This window comes from Thamnophis elegans, chromosome 4, assembly GCF_009769535.1.
Source record: "Thamnophis elegans isolate rThaEle1 chromosome 4, rThaEle1.pri, whole genome shotgun sequence".
Classification (NCBI taxonomy): Eukaryota; Metazoa; Chordata; class Lepidosauria; order Squamata; family Colubridae; genus Thamnophis; species Thamnophis elegans.
The window spans coordinates 42,014,047-42,038,731 of record NC_045544.1 but is presented as its reverse complement, the minus strand read 5'-3'; the positions used below and the strand labels follow the sequence as shown (position 1 = coordinate 42,038,731).

The window sequence follows — 24,685 nt, the reverse complement described above, 5'->3', positions numbered from 1 at the left end:
TGGATGTTTCTCCACCCTATCAATGCTAACTGGAATTGGTTTCAGAGGGAGGAAGGACTGAAGAACAGTGGGAAGTCATTATCCTTCTCTGAATGAATAACTTTATAACGAAGTAATGTCAAACAGAAAACCTTGGTGTCTGACTACTAAAGATGCATAGAGTTGACAGCCTTGAAAACAAGCGAGGAAAAACTAGCATTTTTCAGGATAATTTGTACATAATAATTTTCCTGGCACCTTTACATGATATATTCTACAGCAAAGCTGTCAAAAGTAAGACATTTTAGATCCTCGTTGAATTTACAGTATCCCATTGTACTCCAGAAAAATGACTGAACTATTTTCAGGAATAGGAAATTATGCCAAGCCATAAGATGTTTCATATCGAAGCGTCATTCTTTTTTAATTAGCCATGCAGATGAAATAAGAATATGGGCAAAAGACAGTTTCTTGCCAGCAGATGCTGGCAGGTGGTCCATTTCAGGAGAGAAAAAAATTATATTCAAACGTATCAAGCAAAAAAGGCCCGTTATATTGGAATTCTGTTTACTATCAATGGATCTAGTGACACATAAGACTAAATCATAAAGCGATTTTTATTATTATAGATTAGCCTAGGAAATTATGTTATAACCGAACCAGACCATTATTTTTTCTTTAACAATTTTGGCTTAGCATAGCTGTGTGAGCAGTGCAACTATCGTATCTATTTGCAAGCTTCACATATGAGCCTATAGCAAGGTGCCACTAGATAAAGAAACCATTTGCTGCTCAACCTGAAAGGAGAGTGCCCTAAGGGTTCTGTGTCCTTCATTTAATGTGGAAATGCATTAAACTAAAACGTGCTGAAAAAGAAGACGTTTTTATCTCAACAGCAGGCTATCCAGCTGTACAACAGCAGGGCTCTTCACCAACCCACTTTTGGCATGCTTGCTATCAACAGAAATACCTCTTAGATTTTTAATGTTAATTGTGTTTAAAGCAAGTAAGAGTATGAAATACTTTAGGACATGAACTCCTTGTACAAAAAAATGTTGTTTCTCAGATTCATTTACTTTATTTTCCTGTGTTTGTAAGTAAAAATAAAACTGGTTAGCCACATACATTTCCTTTTGCAACTGCAATTATGTGGGGGAAAAACCAAGCATGATTAAAGGGAGGATTGACCAACAACTCTATAATTTAACAAATAGAGATGCACTTAATTAAATTTTAATTGTTACATGTTCTATTTTGAAATATAGAAAATAATTAAGTTACCTAATGTCAGTAGTAAAGCAAAGAATTGGGTACAGTTTTAAAGAAATAACTGCAATAGAACCTAGTCAGATGAGTATTTATTGGAAAAACACACATGTAACTGTCAATCAATCTGCTGTCAATAAGCCCACTATTTAAATTTAGAATCATAAGTATATTGCAATACTGAAATGTGCAACATTGAAAAACAAGAAGCAGGTAATCCTTAATTAACAGCTGGTCGTTTTACGAAAGTTTGTAGTTATAAAGACCTCAGGCTGGGTGCTTTATGGTTTGCAATGCACTTCTGCCCACTGAAATACGTCACACACACCTCCCAGTAGACACATGACTGCACTTTACAACAGGCTGCAATATCCCATGGTCACGTGACCAATTTGTGATGTTTTTGTTGGGTTTCCAGCATTTTTGCCAGTTTCCGGCAAAAAAATCCCACCCTTGCCCATTCAAAAGAATGGGTTTGCTGAACCTTTTTAATCACTATGAAGTTTTAAAAAAATGGATCCAGACTAGTGGTGTCTTAATTTATGATCACAATAACTTATGACTGAGTTTCCTGTAAGAGAACAATATCTATATTCTGCAGCAATGAAAACAGTTAAGAGAAACTGGTCAAAACAAAATAAGACAGTTAGGTATTACCTGCTATCATTGCTTACAATGCAAGCTCAAATTCATTTTAAATATTTAATTCAATAATGTTCAGAATACGGTGAAGGAAACTTCAATATCAATTCATAGACTTTGATTTTTGCTTAGAATGTTGCATGAAGTTGGCTACTGTGAACTATAAATCATTGTTTGTGCCTTAATGTGTTGTGAACCTACCTAATTCTTAAGCATGATGATCTAATGTGATGTATGAATAAATGAATGAATGTTGAGTGGCCGCTCAGAGATGAACAGCCATTCAACATTTATATCTTCCAGTTTCAGGGAAGCAGTTTCTAGTTATGAAGAGCATTACTCGGAATATAAGACGCACCTTTTTACCCCCTAGAAGAGGGTGAAAATTTGGCTGTGTCTGTAGCCCCACCCACTGGCCCCCACCCTTTGGCCTCTGCCTCCCAGAAATTTACCTCTTTGCAGCAAACAGAGAAAATGGGGCTTGCGAAGGTGGCAGTAGGCTATGGCAATCCCTGCAGCCTGAAACAGCTGATGATCGGGGGCCCAGAGTTTAAACTGAAATTGAAAGCTAAACTTGCTGTTCTCTGCAACAAGGCAAATTGCTGAGGGGCAGATTTTTTTCCCTTTTAATCAGGCTAAACTGAAACAGGCTATTTGCTGCAAGGAGGTAAGTCAATAACTATAAATGCCTACAGAATGTTCAAATTATTACTTATTTTTTAAAGACTGCTTTATTATTGTTCTAGACAACTTAAAATGAAGAAGCTTTTTAAAATAAAAGCTTGATCTGAAGTGCTTTTGTATCTTCTTTTAAATAGCAGAGAATAATGTATACTTCCTGAAAGCCACATCAATTTTAACAGCAGCTGTACAAGTACAGTCTGAAATGTGATATCACACACAGTGTATATCTTCTGTAGAGTTTGCTGTTTGGTGCAAGGAGGCAAATTGCTGGAAGGCAGAGGCAGATTTTTTTTCTCTTGTTTTCATCCCCAAAAGCTAGGTGCGTCTTATACTTTGGAGCGTCTTATACTCCAAAAAATACGGTAAGTGTATCCTTGTGTCTTGGGAAGGACAAGGCGATTTGGAATCACCTGTAAAAACTGTACTACTCAACAATGTAATAGGGCTGGACAGTTGCTTTATTTGCAACTCTCTGGACTTTGCAGGACAGAGAACTGCAAATAAAGCATCTCTCTTCAAACCTTCAAAGCAGCCCACACTGGTTTAAGACTCACGTGGCTGCTTCAGTTTCTGACACTTCACTTTCTAAGCAGCATATAAACTCATCAAGAGGTTTGGCTGGTTCAACTAATAAAAAAGAAGTGTTTGGGTTGCACTTCTTCATATTTGTGAAGCGTCTGGAGCAGGGGTGGATTCTGGCAGCCACTATTGCCAGTTCAGTCATGGCCGCACACTTGCATCATGTGCGCTGCGTGTGCATGCACAGTACAATAAAAATTGTTCTGCGCATGCATAGAAGCAAAAAACAAGATGGCGGCTATGGCACCACCAAGAGAACCAGTTCGGGGGTGTGGCAGGCTGGGTCGCTGCCGGTTCCAACAACCCAGACCGCCAAACCACTACCGGTTTGGCTGAACTGGCCCAAACGGTAGGGCCCCACCACTGGTCTGGAGAAGACACTTATTCCAGGAAAATGTAGTCATTGTTAAGCTATTGATTAATTTTCAAAGTCTTAGTACTTTAAGTAGTAATTAATCTCTAATATTTTTCTTATTTCTAGCTATGTTACACCTTTCAAAGATATTTGAAGCACATTTAAAAATAGCCTAGACTCCAGAAACAGATGTGACAGGAAGAATGAGATATTGTCCACTCTGAATACAAAAATAAATGAAAAACATGAACATAGATTAACATTAAATTAACATTAAAATGATAAAGACACTTTTTAAATGAAGTTTTAAAATGGATGTAGAATTTCTGTGACAGTACTTAGCATTGGTCTGCAGAATTTCCTACTAATTAGGAAAAGACTGAATATTCATTTTTGGTTCTTCTGTTCTCCTTTCTAGGACACTAATATTGAAAAATAAACTTCTAGACATAATTACTGAAAATAATTTGATCCAGTTTGAAGGGATTGAATTGCTTTTTAATTAAATAGGATGCTACAGTAATCCAGACAGTGCTGTGAAATATGAACTGTATGCAATTAAATTTCCCAACCTGATGCTTTATCCCTAGTCATAGGTTGTTATAACTAGTTAATACTATGGATGTTATGAATATAGTGCATTTTAATATTAACTCTGGGATATTTCATTATACTATCTGTAACATAATCACCACATCAAATTCTCAAACAGTTTTTTTCCTCTGTTTATTGCTATTAGTGCTGTGATACTGTTTTCTTTTTTCTTTCATACACAAGTTGTTTATTATTATTATAAAGCAACAACAGAATTGTATCACAGCAGCCAGTTGTTTCGCTGGATTTGGCATTGATTACTAGTCGGGCCCCACCCAGGGGCCTAGGACGTCGTAACGTATTTTCGTAATATGCGTGCAGATCCAAGCAGTGCGGCTTTTTGCATTTGACTGATGGTGATTTTGTCAATTTTTAACTGTTTTAAATGTAATTCCAGTGCTTTTGGAATAGCACCCAGTGTGCCAATTACCACTGGAATTACTACTGCTGGTTTGTGCCATAGTCGTTGAATTTCGATTTTTAAGTCCTGGTATTTTGCAATTTTTTCATGTTCCTTCTCGTCGACCCTGCTATCATCTGGTATTGCGATGTCTATGATTGTAACCTTGTTTTTCTCAACCAGTGTGATGTCTGGTGTATTATGCGCCAGTATTTTGTCCGTTTGTATACGAAAATCCCATAAGATCTTAACCATCTGATTTTCGGTGACTTTTTCAGGCTTATGTTCCCACTTGTTTGTTGTTGTTTTAATATTATAATTTTTGCACAAATTCCAATGGATCATTTGTGCTACTGAATTGTGCTGCAATTTATAATCAGTCTGCGTGATTTTTTTACAGCAGCTGAGTATGTAATCAACAGTTTCATCAGCTTCTTTGCAAAGTCTGCATTTGGCATCATCAGAGGATTTTTTGATTTTGGCCTTAATGGCATTTGGGCGGATAGCTTGTTCTTGCGCAGCCAGGATTAGTGACTCTGTTTCTTTCTTTAATGTACCTGCTGTTAACCATAACCAAGCCTTTTCGCTGTCCACTTTATCTTTTATTTTTTCGAGAAATTGGCCATGCAATGCTTTGTTCTGCCAACTCTCCATTCTTGACTTTATCACATCTTTTCTGTATTCTTGTTTCGTCTGTTGGGCCTTCAGTAGATTTTTGTTCTTTACTTCGATTAATAGATGTTCTTGACTTTCTTTTAAATAATCATCCAGTGCATGTTTTTCTTTTTCAACTATTTGCTTCACTTGTAATAATCCTCTGCCACCTGATTTTCGGGGCAGGTATAGTCTATCAGTATCACCACGTGGATGTAAACTGTAGTGCATTGTCATTAGTTTCCTGGTTTTTCGGTCCAAAATGTCCAAATCAGCTTGTGTCCAGTTAACTATACCAGCTGTGTATCTTATAACTGGTATTGCCCAGGTATTTATGGCCTTGATTGTATTTCCACCATTCAATTTAGATTTCAAAATTTTCCTAAACTCTGTTGGTGTACTGTCCCGACAATAGTTTTTACTTCTCCATGCTTGATGTTATCCAACTGCAGAATGCCTAAGTATTTGTAGGCTTCATTTTCATTGCATTTAATCACTTGGCCATTGGCCATTTCAATTCCCTCACATGTAGTGATTTTGCCCCTTTTTATGGATACAGTGGCACATTTTTCCATGCCAAACTGCACTGAAATATCGGTGCTGAATACTCGGAGTATGTTTGTCAGTGATTGAATTTCTATTTCTGACTTTCCATAGAGTTTCAAATCATCCATATATAATAAATGCGAAATATTTTCAGCTTATTTGGCTGTTTGGTAGCCTAATTTCATTTTTTTTTTAAAGATTACTGATAGTGGGATCATCGTGATGATGAAGAGAAGGGGTGAAAGTGAATCACCCTGGAAAATTCCTCACTTGATATTAACCATTCCGTAGTTCTCATTCCCTACTGCCAACTCAGTTCTCCACTGTTTCATCGCCTTTTCAGTAAAGTATGTAATGTTTTTGCTAATGCCAGTTGTTTCTAAGCATTTTATGATCCAACTATGTGGCAATGAGTCAAATGCCTTTTTGTAATCAATCCAGACCATATTCAAGTTCGTTTTTCTGTTCTTACAATTTTCTAATATCATTTTATCAATTAGGAGCTGATCTTTTGTGCCCTGCTCCTTCTTCTGTTGCCTTTTTGCTCTACTGGCAAGATGTTGTTTGTTTCCAAATAATCCATAATGTTATCTGCAATAATGCCTGTGAGTAATTTGAAGGTTGTTGGCAAGCATGTTATTGGTCTGTAGTTTCAAGGTATTGTTCCTTTAGTTGCATCTTTCTGAATCAAGTATGTTTTTCCAGTTGTCAACCATTCATCAATTTGACCATTTTGTAAAATTTCATTCAGTTGCCTGGCCAATGTTGCATGTAAACTGGTCAGATATTTGAGCCAGAAACCATGTAATTGGTCATTTCCAGGTAATGTCCAATTCTTTACTTTTTTTACTCAATTTTTGACCATCTCAGTTGTTATTTCTAATACTTATCATCATCATCATCATCATCATTATTAGGTTAATCTTTGGTGAGATTCACAGCCTTTGGGGCTGGTTGGTAGCTCAACAGCTCGAGTCCTAACCAAGGACCTAGCGACTGTTAAGGTAACATTGGAGGATATATGCTGTTCCAAGTAGGGTGGTTTTTTGTAGAATCAAAATGTTCAAGTCTGATAAATTTAAAATTTCCAAATAGTGAGGTAGCCTTTTAGGTATTGCTCCAAGGGCTCCAATTACAATCGGGACAACAAACAATTTTCCATAGTCGCTCAACTTCAATTTGCAAGTCACGGTATGTTGTGATCTTGTCTTGCTGTTTATCTTCAATTCGTGCATCTCCAGGTATTGCAATATCAATGAACCATACTTTTTTTCTTTTCAACTATTGTTATGTCAGTGTGTTGTAGGCCAAGTGCCTGTCAGTCTGAATTCTGAAGTCCCACAAGATTTTGACTTTCTCATTCCCTAAAACCTTCTGAACCTGATGGTCCCAGTGGTTTTTGCTGTACTCAAATCCAAACTTTGGCACAATTTCCAATGAATGATCTTAGCAACACGGTCATGGCGTTGTAGGTAGTCAGTTTGTGAAATTTTGTTGCACCCACTGATCAAGTGGTCGACTGTCTTGTCTTTCTCATTACAGAGGCAACATTTGCTGTTGGTGGTAATATGTTGAATTTTTGCCTTCATGTACTTTGTGGCTAAGGGAAGGGGGGTACAGACAGAAAATGAAAGACAAAACATAGCAATACATAATTTAAAAACACACAACAGTCATACCATTTGAGACGGGGGCAACAGCTCTTTAGCCCCAGGCCTGTCGGAACAGCCAGGTTTTAAGGGCTTTGCGGAAGGCCTGGAGGGTGGTGAGGGTTCGAATCTCCACGGGGAGTTCGTTCCAGAGGGTCGGAGCAGCCACAGAGAAGGCTCTCCTCCGGGTAGTCGCCAGTTGGCACTGGCCGGCGGATGGAATTCGGAGGAGGCCTAATCTGTGGGATCTAATCGGTCTAGTGGAGGTGATTGGCAGCAGGCGGTCTCTCAAGTACCCAGGTCCAATACCATGAAGAGCTTTATAAGTGACAACTAGCGCCTTGAAGCGTATCCGGAGACCAATAGGCAGCCAGTGCAGCTCACGGAGGATAGGTGTTACGTGGGTGAACCGAGGTGCACCCACGATCGCTCGCGTGGCTGCATTCTGGACAAATGCTCTTCAAGGGCTGCCCCATGTAGAGCATGTTGCAGTAGTCCAGTTCAGTTCAGCTTTTGTTTTACCAAACAGCTTCAAATCATCCATGTACACCAAGTGCTAAATTTTCAGTCCTTTCTTTGCAAGTTCGTAGTTCATCTTCTTCAAAATGATTGTCAGTGGTAGCATTGAGAGTATAAAAAGTAGGGGTGAAACTGAATCGCCCTGGAAAATGCCTTGTTTAATTTCAACTTCACCCAGTACTTCTTCATTACTATAAGCTTCGTTTTCCACAGGTTCATTGAGGTTTCCATGAATTTTTGTATGTTGCTGCAGATGCCAAAGATTTTCAGGCATTTCTTGATCCAGCTATGGGGAAATGAATCAAATGCTTTCTTATAGTCTATCCAAGCCATGAACAGGTTGGTTTGTCTTTTCTTTGAATTCTTTGGGATTAGTTTGTCAATCAGCAGTTAGTCCTTTGTTCCTCTTGAATTTTTGCAGCATCCTTTCTGCTCTACAGGAAGCAAGTTATTTCTTTCCAAATATCCATAAATTTGGTTTGCAATGATACCAGTAAGGAGCTTGTATGTTGTTGGCAAACAGGTGATTGGCCTTTAGTTTCCAGGATGCTTTCCTTTTTCTTTATCTTTTTGGATCAAAAATGTCCTTACAGTTGTCATCCATTCATCATTTTCAGGTGTTTTTTTTAAGATCTGGTTCATTTGGGCTGCCAATCTTTTGTGCACACTTGTGCCTTTAACCAGAAGCCATGTAATTCATCTGGTCCAGGTGCACTCCAGTTCTTCACTTTTCTTGACTGTCTTTGCACCATTTCTTTTGTTATTTTCACATCTTCCATTTTATGCACTTTAATAGAATCCTCAATCTGTTTGATCCATTTTGCATTTCTGTTGTGTTTCTTGTTGTTTTCCCACAAATTCTTCCAGAATTTCAGAGCTTTCTCTTTATCAGGCTTTTCATTTGTTATTACTCCATCTCCACTTTCTAAGCTCTTATAAAACTGGTGCTGATTTGCTCTGAACTGTGAGTTTTCCTTGAATTGAGTTACTCAGTTTTCATATCTTTGAATCTTTTCACTAATGGCAACAACCCTCTGCTTCAGCTTTTCAATTACTATCGCAATCTCTTTATTCCCCAAATCGTATCTTGCTTCCAGGCTGCTTTTGACCTGCTTGTTCTTTATCTAACCTTGCCTTAAGTTCTTCAAGTTGCTCAAGTCTTCACGAAATTTTTTGATCTTCAATTCCAAACCAATTTTCCATTTAGGCTTCCTCTTATTGCCTCTTTGGTTCTTTTGTATTTTCAAACCCAATTCTTTGGTGGTTATGAAGGCTGCTGCATACATCAGCTGGTTTGTTTCAGCTAATGTGGTTTGAATGATTTGCACAGCCTCATTGACCTTTTTTAGTACCTTTCTCAATTCTTTCCGGTCCACTTGGTTCAGCTTTGGCAAACGTGTTCTTTCAGCATCTTCCATTTGATGCTTTATTTTCTCAGCTAATTGAGCAATATCTGTTGGTGTTTGTTCTTCAGTGCTTCCTTGTTGTTTATCTTCATCCATTTCAGCATCCTCTTCCTCCCTTTCTTCCTCAGTTTGCTTTTGAGTCTTCAAATCATTCTTGATGTTACTCTTCTTTGTTGGTATACTCAGACCATTAGTTGCTTTCTCTTCTATTCCTATTAATTCTGCTGTAGTGAAAAATTTGTGGCTTAGAATTACACGTCGTTAGTCCATTAGCCTTTGTTCACTGATATCACAGTCTGTGTGGTTCACTTTCCAATCTGATGCATTCGTTTTTGAAATCCACATTTTGCTGGCTCAGACTGATAGTAAGCTTTCATAATAGAGATGTTTTCTTCCCTAGTTCAGATTTTTCGCTTTTTCATTTTTTCTTCCAGTAGCTTGTCAGCTCCATGCCCTGGTTGCCTAGCAGAGGGAGCTGAGCCCTGTAGCTCATTTTGTGCAGAATGCCCAGGAGCCATAGCATCCAACAGAACCCTTGTTGTTGTTGTTGTTGTTGTTGTCGTTGTTGTTATTATTATTATAAAAATTAAAGCAATAAGCCTCTATACCTGTAGGGGAAAAGGGCAGAAGAATTGCTACAAGTAAGTGAAGGACTACCATATGTTTCTTTTAAGAATGGAATTAAAACTATACGGAAATAGGAATAGAATTAGAATAGAAGCTGGAAGGGACCTTGGAGTTCTTCTAGTCCAGCCGCCTGCTCAAGCAGGAGAACATGTACCATCTCAGACAAGTGACTGTCTAATCCCATGATGGCGAACCTATGGCGCATGTGCCATAGATGACATGTGGCGCCATCTGTGGGCATGCGAGCCATTGCCCTATGTAAGGCTCCAGCACGCATGAGCGTGCCAGCCAGTTGATTTTCAGCCTCCCCAGGCTCCAGGAAAGCCTCCAGAGCCTGGGTAGCGTTAAAAATGGAACTTCCAGACCTACCAGAAGTTTGGAAACAGACTGTTTTCAGAGGGCTTCTGGGGGGGGGGGAATTCGCCCTCCCCAGGCTCCAGGAAAGCCTCCGGAACTTGTAGACAGTGAAATATGGAACTTCTGTTTTTTGCCCTCCCCAGACTCCGGAGGCTTTCCTCGAGCCTCTGGGAAGGCTAAAATGGCCTCCCCCAGGCTCTGGAGGTCTTCACTGAAGCCTCCTGGTGCCAGAAATGGAGAATGTTTCCGGCCTCCAGAGGGACTTCAGATCCTGGAGGGCCGTTTTTGCCTTTTCAAAAATTTAGCAAATGGATTTGTAGGCCACATCATTTACATGATACAATTAAAATCTTGAATAAAAGATTATGTTTTGGAAAGCAGCAAAAGAGATTACAGATTACATAGATCAGAGCTAAAATATATAGTATTTTAAAACAAAACAGATAGATACCTGCAGTTTTCTTCTTTGACATCACACACTAAAGGCTTTCTGCAAAGAAGTTTCACATCTGTATCTTCCTCCTTTGAAGACTGTAAATGAGGTGCAGGCTTTACTCCAGTGTGAGTGGGACTAGGACATTTTCTGTTACTGTTATATATATAAAAAAGCAATTATTTAAAATTCTGCATTGATGCAAAACTTAAACTGGAAAATAAAGCTGAATATTACTGAGTATCTCTTATTTATTAATTGAATATAATTAGCATATACCAGGCTATTCATTTAAAGCATTTACATGAAGTCATCGTAGGTGGTTCACAAAGGCTTGAAGAAATTTTATGATTTAGATCTTGAGTTAAGTCTTGGTGGTCTGTAACCATCGTCCATGGCCACAAAAGGTTTTTAAAGGGGGTCCATGGTGAAGAAGCACTGCCTTAACATATACATTTAGTCTCACAAAAAGAGAAAATGTGTAACCTAATTCTCCAGCTTTGTATGCATCTGATTTAAAGATTTGTCTTCAATAAAACCATGCATTGCCGTGTTTCCCCAAAAATACGATAGGGTCTTATTTTCTTCTTACTTACAAAATATGGCTTTGGGCTTATTATAGGGTAGGGCTTATTGTTTTGGAGTTGCTGGGCAGCTGCTTCCTTGAGAACTGGCTCCCAAAGAGCCAGGCACAGCCTCAGGGGCGAAGCAGCCATGAGGTGACCAAGCTCACAAGCAACCGCCCGGCAAACCCCCTCTCCAGCCAGGTAGAGCACCATTCACTGACCTAGGGGTATCCTTAAGGCACCAAGCCACGTGGTGCTCTGCCCAGCTCCCGCGGCTTGGAACATTAGTCAGTGCATGGAGCTCTGCCGAGCTGGAGAAGGGGGTTGCGCAAGCGTCTGTTCTGCCCTCAGCAGGTATGCCTCCTAGCCTCAACATGTCCGGGCCCAGCTCGCCCTGCAGCAGCCAACGTGGCGCTCCGAGCATAACGTCTTCTCCAGTTCCAAACTCCCACACTCGGATGCCGAGTCTTCCAGCAGCGGCCGCTCTAGGAGTGCGCTCTATGGTTGTGGGCTGGCTGCTGGAAGACTCTCTGTCTGGAAGACTCTCTTACAGAGTCTTCCAGCAGCCAGCCCACAACCACAGAGCGCACTCCTAGAGCGGCCGCTCCTGGAAGACTCGGCAGCCAAGTTTGGAACCGGAGAAGACGTTATGCTTGGAGTGCGGCGGCAGCTGCTGCAGCTGCAGGGAGAGCTGGGCAACTACCCCCTCCGGTCAGGCAGAATACCACTTCCAACCTACAGGTATCCCAAAGACGGCAAGCAATGTGAGGGCCTTTCTCCCCCCCAACTCCTGCAGCTTGGCGCCTTCAGGATACTGCTATGTCGGTGAGTGGTGGTCTGCCTGGCCAGAGATGGGGGGGGATTGTCCAGGAGGGTTATTTTCGGTGGTGGGCTTATATTTTTGTTCACGCAAAAAATGTGGCAAGGCTTTAGTTTCAGGACAGGTTGTATTTTCGGGGAAACACAGTATAAATATGAGCATGTGTATAATCGATATATGCCATCAACAAAAGACATTTATACTTATCAGGATTGAAATCACTGCAATTTGTTCCCAATGCCCAATGGGATTTGGGATTGTTATTTCTTGAACAGCAATTCCCCATGGCTTTTCTTTTTTAAATGTAGAAAGATTCAAACACATGTTCTGATGATATATGGGATTAAACTGCTCAAGAGGAAGAAAAAAGCCCAAATCCCCTGGGAATAACTAGAACCTTACAACGGAGACCAAAAGCACTTCTCTTTCAGTCTTAGAAATACATACTAATGAGTCACAAGCATTTCCAAGTTCTTCTCACAAGTGCAAAATGAACTTACTTAAAGAATTCACATTTAAAAAAAAAAATCAGTCAAGGCCTTTTGAGTTTGCCCCTGTATCCTGAAACAAACACCACACAAGACAACATATGTACTTCAGGATCAGCCACACACATAAAACACATATAGTACAATAATGTTTCAGCATAATTTCATTGACATAGTTACTTGATTATAGGAGAGGCTGATCTTTCATTTATTTCTGATTTTTGATTCCAATGCATAGGTGGATTATTTAAAGGGGTCTCCCCACTTAAACGGTCCGAAAGAGTATGTTCTTTGTTCAGGTTTATTTCAGAATACGGGCAGTTGATCACACTGAAAATTAGAGACAGAGAAGGAAAAACAGAAGATTAGACACTAAAGCACTTCCTAGTTGAAACAAACATTATACTGGTTACGATTTCTTTACAATTACTTGGAATTCATTAACAGACAGAAGCATAAATGCCTTGTGTTCCTAACAGCAGCATCACTTTCTGCAAAGTATGTTGAAGCATACAATGTTTATTTTCAGTGAAGCTTGTTATGAAGCTTATTCATTTGTGATGGATATTTATAATTTAAAGATAAATATTTTCTTTATTATTAGAAATAAGAATGCCATATTCTCAAGGGTCAATAGGTTAAGGGAATGAGCAAAATAATGCAGTACTCTGACAGGGTAGCAAGAATTATGAATAAAAATGGGTTGTTTCTCCTTTTTCACTTTTCCTTTCTTTTTTGTGGGACCATTAATACTATTGAGACTACCATATTTTTTGCACCGGTGTATAAGATGCACCAAGATTGCAAAGAAGTAAGAAAAAAAGTTTTTGTCATCCCCCCACCCCACCCCCCGGGCTCCCAGGAACACTCTGCAGGCTTCAGCAGGGCTGGGGGAAGGCAAAAAAACGCTGTTTTTGTGACAAACCGGAGGAAAATGGGACTTTTTTCACAAGAATGGAGGCATTTTTGCCTTCCCCCAGCCCTGCTGAAGCATGCAGAGTGCTTCTGGGGACTGGGGGAAAGCAGAAACACCTCAATTTTTGCAAAAACTGCCTTTTTTCCACTCATTTTGTTTTGCAAAAACTGTATTTTTGCCTTCCCCTAGCCCCGCTGAAGCCTTTAGAGTGCTTTTGAAAGGGGGGGGGTCAAAAACGCCTCCATTTTTTGTGAGAAACAGCCGTTTTTCGCAAAAATGGGATGCAGGGAGCAGGGCTTCTGGAGGCCAAAAATAAATATATTCGATGTATAAGACACACCAACATTTCCACACTCTTAGTGGGGAAAAAGGTGTATCTTATACTCCGAAAAATACGGTGTGTGTGTATACACACACACACACAATGTATGTATGTATGTATGTATGTATGTATGTATGTTATTTTAGCTAAATATTATTGAACTGTTATATCACATGTCTTGCATTTTATGAATTTTCTTAAGAGGAAAGAAAAGTAATTACAAATATCAGTGTGAGGATCACAGTCTATCTCAGGTTTTTCAAACTTTCAGGTTGTGGAGCTGTTCATTTAAAAAAAACCCACTTTAATCTGATCAAGAGACAAATCTCTTAATAGAAAACTGGCAATGTTCAAGTGAATACTTTTTTTTAGTCTTTCATGGAACCTCATTAACTGCTTGAGGAATCTGAAGGTTCCCCAAAAGACCATTCAAAAATGTCACTTCCATCCTATTGTTCCATGAGATACTAATCTTCAGTATCTCTATTCCTTAATTTAGCTTCTTCAGATAAAAGCAGCCAGCTTTATTTTCCCCGAACCTTTGAAAAGATAACCCTGTTTATGAAATCAGCAAAGATACCATAGTATTACTGAATCCAAACATTTTACTGTTGCCTACTTGCTTTCCTTCAATATTCTTTTCTAAAGTCAGGAAATTGTAAAAAAGAGCACAAATTAGCTTATGCTCAGTGTCATAAAGTTTGGAAGTCAATTCTTTATTATAGTCTGTTGTTTTTCTTCTTTTTTCCTTTTCTTTTTTCTGGATCTTTTCCCAGTTTAGTTTGCATTAGGTTTTACTGGGTTTATTAAAAATTTCAGTAAGATTTTTCTTGTCAATAAACTGAAGCACCTGACTTCATGAAATATGTTATTTCTTTTCCACCCAAGAAGGCTTTTCTTCATGTAAGTTTTTTTTTTAAATCCTAACATTTTATCTGCTGCTTCTTTTTCTCCCAAAGCCAATGACATTTTCCCACATACTATCTCACATTCCACTAATTGTGACAAAATTATCACAAACCTCTTGAGAATCCTAACCAAATGCCTATTCATTATGAAATGTTAGCCACAAAAGCAGTCTAGTTTGTGTAACGTTTAGCTCATTTTTAATAGTCCATAACACCACGCTTTTTGAGATTTAAATTAAAGCTGTGCACTAAAAAAAACCTTCATTCTCGTATTAATCTATTTTTGTTCATACCATTTTTCTGCAATTATTTAAAGATTTAAGCATTATGTCTTTTCAAATAAGACACATTTATCATTTCACTGACTTTCATCAGCCACAAGGAGTCAATATATTTTGTCACTTTCTTACAAATCAGTGGAACCATTTCATCCTGATCATTTTATGCTCAAAAGAGCGGTGCCCGTTTATTTAAGTTCAATAATATGAATGAGGGCATGGAAATCACTGGTTGATAGTTGCATGCAGAAAGTCAATTGTTAAACTCTCAGACTTCTAAGTCAGCAGGCCTCTGATGCTAAAGACTCAAAGTGGTGGCTCCCTCCCTTTGGCACATCATACCTTCAGAAATTAGACCAGTTTCCACTTTGACACTCTTTCAAAAGGCTTTGAAGACTTGGAAATCCAAAGTGGGATGGAACCCATCAAGTGGGTTTGATTGTGTGTTGTTCTGTTTGGGGGAAATTGTTGTTTTTTGTTTTTTCTACTTGTAAATCGCCTAGAGTCATTGTGAGCAAGTAGGTGGCCATATAAATTTCAGGAAAGAAGGGAGGGAGGGAAGGAGGGTGGAAGGGTAAGTATGTCAGTTCATGCCAAAGAAAATCAATATTGTACCACAAGTCTGGAAGAGAGAAAGACTAGACTTGAGATTTTGGGAATTGCCTTTGTTCTGCTGAACAACCTTTCTTAATGATAAACATGAATACAGCAACTCAGTCAATAACGGAAAAACACCTGAGAAAATCGGCAACCTGATTCGGAGTCTTGCGAGAAGGGGTCCCAGCAACTGAGCGCAATTCGGGGGACCGAAACGGGTGGCATTCTGAGGGGTTGCCGCTGTCGGACGGCTTCTGGTCCACGCGGCCACCCGGAGTAACTTCTGCAGCGTTCGGCAATGATGACGGAAATGGCAGCGCCGCGCTGAAGACGCCGTTCTCGGCGTTTCATGGCCCTAGTCCTGGTTCTTTTGGCTGTTTTTGGCTGTTTTCTTGCTGACTGGGAGGAGCCCCTGGAGTGACCTGGTTGCTTGAGGACTATTGCTATCAAAGAGGAGGTGGGTGTATCGGAACGGCGCTGGACAAGGTGAGGTGGCTGGCCTTTTCATCTCTGGCCTATTTATTGCTGCCGCGGTCTCCTAGGCGCTCCCCTCCCTCAGCCTTGGCGGTCTATGTTGCTTGGCGTTTTCTGGCACTCCCTGACATCCTTGCCCCCGCTTTTGGGATTTCTTGGACTTTGTGGGCCTGTTTCAGAGAGTGGGGTAGGCAGCCTGGTATGGCGCTGTATGAGACTAGACTGCTGGCCTCGTTGCCACTGCCACAACCCTCTAGACTCCCCCCTCCTCCATCTTACTGGACTCGACCTTCCCCTGTGGTGCGGCCCTTCCTTTGTGTGTCCTCTGTTTGCCCTCATGCATATGGGGCCTTTTGTCATCTGGCTTCCCTGATCATGGCTGCTGGACTTTGGATTTGCGATCTGGCCCCATCTGGTGTAACCACCACCGCCCGTTGATACCCGGGGACACCACCTCAGCCCCTGCAGACTTTTTTGGACCCCTATATTACTACACCATCTTATTACTACACCATCCTATCGCACGAGAAAGGGGGAAGCCGAACTTTCTCTCCCTCTATATCTCCGCTAACTTCAGCAGACTGGACTCTTTGAACCCGCCACAAACTTTGTATGAACTTTGCACATATTAACAGCAGCATAATTTTTCTTTTTGTATGGGGTATGTATGTGATATGTATGTGATGGATGGTTGATGGTTGTACCCACTTTTATTAATCTTTATTATCATTGTAACCTGTAATTTTAACTTGACTTATGTGGGGACTGTATGACTGAGCGACTATGTAAGTATGAGAGGACTGAGAGTACAGCCGGGTGCTTCCTCCACTGAGTGCTACTGCAGAAGTGGTAGGGGGCCCAGGCCTACCTCCCGTCCTAGAATGATTGAGATAAATGGCTTGCCGGAGAGAGCGGAGGCTACGGGAGGGGAAATGGGGTCCATGAGTCCGGGAGTGGGCCGGAACATTATGGTCATGACAGGGAGGAGCAGGTACGATGGGAACTTCAGAGCTAGCCATTACTGGGGAAGGAGGGTCCGCTACGTCACAGCGATCCCTCCTTCCGGCCCTGTTAGTTCCACTCCAGGACCAGATGGCGAGAGTGGTCAGGGCCCTGGTCTCAGGCTGTTGTTGCTAAATGCCAGGTCTGTGGTTCACAAGGCTCCCCTCGTCCGGGACCTAATATTAGACGAGGGGGCAGACCTGGCATGTATTACTGAAACCTGGCTGGGCCCGGAGGGATGAGTCCCCCTCACTGAAATGTGCCCAGAATGGTTTCAGGTGCTTCATCAGCCGCAACCCCAGGAAAGGGGTAGGGGAGTGGCTGTCATCATCCGAGGGTCATTAGTTCCTCGTAGGATCCCTGCTCCGGAGCTTGTTGGGTGTGAATCCTTGTTGGTGAAGTTGGACCTTGAGGGTAAAGTGGGCTTGTTGTTAACGTACCTTCCTCCCAACAGTTTTGCAACAGCCCTCCCCTCACTCCTCGAGTCAGTAGCCGAGCTGGCAGTAGAGTTCCCCAGGCTTATGGTCCTGGGAGATTTCAACCTGCCTTTGCTCGGTGAACACTCTGATGGGGTGTTCATGAGTTCATGGCTTCCATGACAGCCATGGACTTGACCCAAGTAATCTGGGGTTCGACTCACTCAGCAGGTAACACACTTGACCTCGTATTCCTTTCGGAGCAGTGGAGATGTGATCTAGATTTGAGGGGCATTAAGATCTTGCCCTTGTCATGGTCTGATCACTTCCTACTGAGGCTTGACTTTCGGAAATCAATCCCCCACTGTAGAGAGGAGGAACCGATTAGGTGGTTCCGCCCCAGGTGCCTGATGGATCCTATGGGATTTCAGACGGCGCTTGGAGAAATACCTGACGCTCTCGTCCACAGTCCGGTAGAGTCCTTAGTCGCTGCTTGGAATACAGCGGCGGCGGGGGCTCTAAACCGTATTGCACCTTTACGGCCTCTCCAAGGTAGTGGATCCAGGAGGGCTCCTTGAAGCGCCAAAAGAGACACCTAAAGCGCCACTCGAGGGCTAGTAACTCTGAATCAGACCGAGCACTGATTAGAGCCTATATCAGGACCTATCTCGTGGCAATACGGGCGGCAAAATGTGCGCATTTTGCCACTCTTATTGCATCCGCTGAATTGCGCCCAGCCGCCTTGTTTAGAATAGCCCGCTCCCTCTTGAAAGGGAGGGATGCGGACGACCCTTTACAGGGTAGAGCTGAGGAATTTGTTCAGTTTCTAATGGATAAAGTCGCTCGGATTCGGACAGATCTGGACTCCAATTGCACGGTACCAGCTGAGGTACCGGGCGAAGGTCTTGGGCGGATTTCATGGAGCGAGTTTCAACTTGTCGCTCCTGAGGAAGTGGACAAGGCCATGGGAGCGGTGAGTACCTCCACCTGTATACTGGACCCGTGCCCCTCCTGACTGGTCTCGACCAGCAGGAAGATGACACGTGGCTAGATTCAGATGATAGTTAACACCTCTCTTCGGGAAGGATCCTTCCTGCACCTCCTAAAGGATGCGGTGGTGAGACCCCTTCCTGAAGAAACCTGCTCTGGATCCAGCCATTTTGAGTAACTATCGTCCAGTCTCCAACCTCCCCTTTGTAGGGAAAGTTGTTGAGAAAGTGGTGGCCTTTCAACTCCGGCGGTCCTTGGATGAAACCGATTATCTGGATTCCTTTCAGTCTGGTTTCAGGCCTGATTACAGCACGGAAACTGCTTTGGTCGCGCTGATCGATGATCTCTGGCGAGCCAGGGATAGGGGTCACTCCTCTATCCTAATGCTTCTTGACCTCTCAGCGGCCTTCAATACCATCGACCATGGTATCCTTCTGCGACGGTTGCGAGAGGTGGGAGTGGGAGGCACCATTCTTCGGTGGTTCTCCTACCTCTCGGACAGGTCGCAGTCGGTGTTGATCGGAGGGCAGAGATCGACCCCTAGGCCCCTCAATTATGGGGTGCCGCAGGGTTCGGTCCTGTCCCCCCTCCTATTTAACAACTACATGAAGCCGCTGGGTGAGATCATATGCCAGCACGGGATTAAATATCATCAATATGCAGACGATACACAACTGTATCTGTCCGCCCCATGTCAACTCAGTGAAGAGGTAGAAGTGTTGTGCCAGTGCCTGGAGGCTGTCAGGGTGTGGATGGGAACGAACAAGCTTGCACTCAATCCCGACAAGACTGAGTGGCTATTGATGCTCCCTCCCAAGGATGGTCCAGCTATTCCATCTCTTAGCCTGGGGGGTGAAATTATACGCCCCTCAGAGAGGGCTTGCAATTTGGGAGTCCTCCTGGATCTGCAGCTGACACTAGAACACCATCTGTCGGCTGTGACCAGGGGGGCCTTTTCCCAGGTTCGCCTGGTGCACCAATTGCGACCCTATCTGGACCGGGAGACCCTTCGGATAGTCACTCACGCACTCGTCACCTCAAGACTGGATTACTGTAACGCGCTCTACATGGGGCTGCCCCTGAAGAGTGTTCGAAGACTTCAGCTAGTCCAGAATGCAGCCGCGCGAGCGATTGTGGTACTCCCACATTACACCTATCCTCCGCGAGCTGCACTGGCTTCCCATTGGTCTCCGGACACGCTTCAAGGTGCTAGTCGTTACTTTTAAAGCCCTACATGGTTTAGGACCTGGTTACTTGAGAGACCACCTCCTGTCAGTTACCTCCCAGAGACCTATTAGATCGCACAGGCTAGGCCTCCTCCGGATTCCATCTGCTGGCCAATGTCGGCTGGCGACCCCCCCGGGAAGGGCCTTCTCTGTAGCTGCTCTGGCCCTATGGAACAATCTCCCCATTGAGATCCGGACCTTTACTACCCTTCCGGCCTTCCGCAAAGCGACTAAGACCTGGCTGTTCCGGCAGGCCTGCGGCTGTTGAATTATCCAGCCCCATCCTAAGTTATGAATGCTGTTGAATTTTTAATTGTTGTTTTTATTTTTTATATCCCCCCTCCCCTTTTTTATTTGTAAGCCGCCCTGAGTCTTCCGAAAGTGGGCGGCATACAAGCTAATAAAATAAAATAAATAAATAAATGAATGTAATCTGCATTGTGTGGTGTGCTTCAATTAGTCAACCAATATAAAATCATTAATTCGATTTTTTTTTTCTTCCATAGTTCCCTGCTGACCCATGCACGTGCAATAGGTTTTCTACCTCCACTATGATGCTTAGCCTGGGATTTTCCTCACTCAGTTAATATGCTTTTTTTCAATCCTTTCTACTGTGTTAAGAGAAAAGCCTTATTGTGAACAAGATAATTAGGCTCATATTATTATATATAAATTTGCAGCCCTGTAGAATAGAAGCAACATTTGAAATAAAGACCTTCAGTTTTGACTGCAGATACCTACAAAAGTTCTTAATGATTTTGCAATGATGCAGAATGGAAAGAAAAGTAGAATTAATTAGTTCCATCTACTACTGACTTTGTTTATCTTAATCCCTGGCTATTAGCTCAATCAACTATTAACCATCAACCACCATTTCCATTCTATCTATCCTTTGAAGCCAACAGATTTTTAAAACAGTGAGTAAAGATAGGCTCCAAGCCTCTATATCCGTGATGGCAAACCTATGGCACGCAGAGTCCTCTCTGTGGGCATGCACACCATTGCCAGCTGCTCTTTTGGTTTCCGGCACACGCATGTGCGCCAGACAACTGGTCTTTGCCCGTGCCAGAGCACTGGAAACCCAAAGACTATGTGGCCGGTGCACGCATACTGGAATTCAGGTTTCCAGCACTGGTGCACATGCACGCATTCTGGTTTGGGCATTTAGTGCCGAAAAGGTTCGTCATCACTGCTCTGTATAACAAGCCTTTTATTACTGAGCGAATGTTAATTGATTTACTCCATAAATTGAGGCAGAGCCTTTGAACACAATGGGATTATATTTCCCCTTCAAGTAAAACATGAACATTGGATGTTTGTGAAGAATAACAAATTATACAATTCGCTTGACAGCAATTTTGCTAAAGAAGGGATTTTTCAAGCTTTTAGGATTTAAATTTAAGTAATTACTATATAGATCATAAGTATGCTTAATAGAATAATAGAGCTCTCAATGTTATCTCCTAGTTTCAATGCAATACAAAGCAAAAGAAACACAGTATTTCTGTATTAACTCTTTGAGAACTTACATGCACTATAAATTTCGAAGAGCACTAAGCAAAACTAAGAAACACTAGAAAAATGGGGAATTAATGGATTAATCCTTCGAAATAAGAGCAATAGGAACAAATGCAAGGGAAAAACCTGTTACAATTGTATTGGAATCTTGTGCATGAGACTTTCTCCCATACCTGTTCCATACCTGACCCATCCAACCTCACTGAAATATAGACTTAATTTCTCAGAACAAAGTGAAATTTCAACATCTACATGAAATTATTGAGAGATTTCTAGTGTATGCAAGGTAATTTTATTTTAATGTATGCCAATTAGTGTACATTCAAAGTCACAATAAAGTATTGCATTGTATTGTATTTCTATTCTGTTCTGTTCATTATGTTAAGAGGTCACTAATATGTTGATTACACTCAGGTGGATGGAGGACAAAAAGAAAAGAAATCAACCCACTAATATTGTAGAGATATTGATTATAGTGCTTTGTCCATTATCTGTCTGCTTTGGATTGAATGGCTTTCTTCTAAAAGGTTATATTTGCATTTTGAAATATTCTTTCAACTTGATGAACAGATTTTGATTTACTCAGATTAATAGAATATGTAGAAGTCTACCAAATGAAGTCTTGTTATACCATGTTTCCCTGAAAATAAGTTCGGGTCTTATATTAATTTTTGCTCCAAAAGACATATTAAGATTAATTTCCCATTAGGTCTTATTTCTGGGGAAAATGCAGGTACTAAATTCATCCGTTTTGATGTCTTAACTGGGGTTTATTTTGGGGGTAGGGCTTATATTATGAGCACCTTGAAAAATCATGCTACGGCTTATTTTCCAATTAGGCTGTTATTTTAAGGGAAACATGGTAGCTATTCACAATCTGCTAGTTTACTGTTGGGGGATTCCCTTAAAACATAATGCAGGAATAGGACCAAAATGAGAAATTGGGGAAGATAATGAGAAAAATAAAAATCAATATTATAGCAGGATCCAATCTGAGTCAGCCACAAGGACCGGAACTTTAGTCTTCCGAGCTTTCAGATTCATACTGAAGCCCATCCACAGGTAATTTCTCTCAAGTAGAGTGTGTGCTTTGGATTTTTTATATCCACAAAATACAGAATAGTCCAACACACAGAATAGCCCAATAGCCAATAGCACCTGTTCTTTTGGGAAAATTCCCTGAGGATGGGCTCCAGTACAAGTCCGAAAATTCAGAAGACAAGTTATATAATTAAAGCCTATCTGCTGTTATGTCTTGAAGTCTCAAGCAAGGTTCAGTGAGTGTCCTTTTCCCACATCTCCCCATCAAATAAGGTGAGGAAAATGGAAGTTAAAAGAATGTTTATTAATGAAGTTTAAATGTGGAATGTCCTCCCAAGAGAAGATAACTTGGTATCCATGATATAGCCTATTTTTTCTCCCAAATATTTTCAATTTTGTGATACAGGTAATCATTGGCTTACAAGTTATGGCAGAATTGAAAAAAATTACTTATGGACTGAAAGCTATTGATTGCCATACAACCTTGTGGTCACGTGATCATATTTGAGGCACTTAGCAACTAGCTTGCATTTACAACCAATTGCAGCATCCTGCAATCACATTTTATGGGGCTTTTTACAGGCTTGGAGGGTTTGGGTTTTTTTTGTTTTTTTTTTGTTGGCAAAAAAACAATCATCAGATGAGTTGGATTTGGACCGACAAACACATGACTTGTTTAACAACCTTTGTAAAGATGGTTGTAAAGTCGAGTCTGGTCATATAGCGACTCGACCTACAAATTAAATGACTTATGACCAAAATTCTGAGCTCAATACAAGGATTACCTATATTCCATCTTCCATGTTGGCTCGTGTATATTACTACTTGTAATATTGTAATATTGTACATTACTAACTACTGGTGGCCTCAGCCAATTGAAAATATTCTTATTTTTGTCATTTTGTATTTGTGAATAATTTACACTTACATATAGTTTAGAGCATGCATGTATGTAGTTTAGTAACTTGGATAATAACTTGACAATAACTTATTAAATAATTTTAGTAACTTAAATTACAAAACATTTGGCGTGTCTACTCTATTCCATATAGCTTATAATATGGAGTTCTCATAAAGAAACACAAGATATTGAGTAATTCATTTGTATGCAAATCTGAATCTTTTTTATTACTATAGAACTCCAAGGTCCTTATTAACATTTGCATTTTAAAAGACATTCATTAGAGCCCTGTCATACTTTGTCACTGCACATTTTCATCCAACTTAAGCATTGTGCTATCAGAAAATGACTGATCAACTTGCTTTCAGACAAGGGGTGGGTTCCTGCCAGTTCTAATCTCTTCTATAGAAGAGGTTCCACAAATCTGCAGTGCCGTTTAGAACCGGTTCCAGCTCCCTCCCCCCGCCCGTCTGCATATCATCAAGATGAAGAGCGAGAGGAGGAATTCTGGGAGTTGAAGTCCACAAGTCTTAAAGCTGTCAAGTTTGAACACCCCTGGGTTTTTTTTTCTAAAGGGTTAGGGGTGCAAGGGTCTTGTAACTTGACAGCTTTAAGACTTGCGTGCTTCAAATGCCAGAGTTTCTGAGCCAACATTTTGGTAAGTGATTTTCACCACATTTTACAAGTTGGTCACGCCCACCCAGTCACATGGCCATCAAGCCACTCCCACAAAGCAGGCCACACCTACAGAAGAGGTTCTAAAAAAATTGAAACCCACCACTGTTTCAGACATTTACTTGACAACATAAATGCACCTTGTCATGAACATTTCCAAAAGTATATTTAAGTAAAAGTTTCAACAGAGATTTTAAAAAAACAGTGGATTGAAGTCTGATGTAAATCACTATACCCATTTTATCCTACATCTGTTAATCCAAATGGAATTTTGATTTGAGAGTTCAGGGACAAAATGAATTTGCTCAGGGAGAATATCAACATTATGTTAGTTCCATGAGTGCTACTTACACTCTTAAATTTCAATGCTTTTCGTATAGCAAATTTGTAACCACTTCAAATTACAAACCACAGTAGCAGAAAATACAAGTTATTACAACTATTTTGTGGTTTTAAGTAAAAGCATTATTTTCATAGGTTAGTTCCCCATTCTTAGTCATAGTTACTGACATCTAGTTGCTGACAGGAAGCCCATAAGATAATAGCACCCTTCTGCTCTTTTTTCCTAGAACTGATAATCAAAAAATACAATAATAAATGTAGTATGTATTTATTGACTCCCACTACACATGCTATTTTCCACTCCATCTTAAGGAAAATATTTAAGCCCACAATTTATTAAGAGGCAAAAATGAAACCCAGTAAGCCTAATTCCTCAAACTATTAATTTAGCCAAGTAGGTTAGTTAGAATCAATATAATGCCTGGTCACTGAATGCATTTTTCTTTGTTATTGGTCTAAGGCATTCATAATTCAAATACAAATAAACACGTATTTAGGCAAAAGGTAAAATCTGC

The 24,685-nt window shown here is 40.9% G+C and overlaps 1 protein-coding gene across 1 annotated transcript in view; it reads right to left on the bottom strand.

Annotated features, from left to right (window-relative positions):
* The window catches only part of L3MBTL3 (L3MBTL histone methyl-lysine binding protein 3), a 103,955-nt gene that overhangs the window by 9,197 nt on the left and 70,073 nt on the right, over window positions 1-24,685 (bottom strand). Inside the window, exons 17-18 of the mRNA XM_032216310.1 lie at window positions 12,745-12,894; window positions 10,709-10,846 (exon numbers count right to left, since the gene is read on the bottom strand). Of these exons, the coding sequence (XP_032072201.1) occupies window positions 10,709-10,846; window positions 12,745-12,894 (288 nt within the window). The remainder of the gene's footprint in view (window positions 1-10,708; window positions 10,847-12,744; window positions 12,895-24,685) is intronic.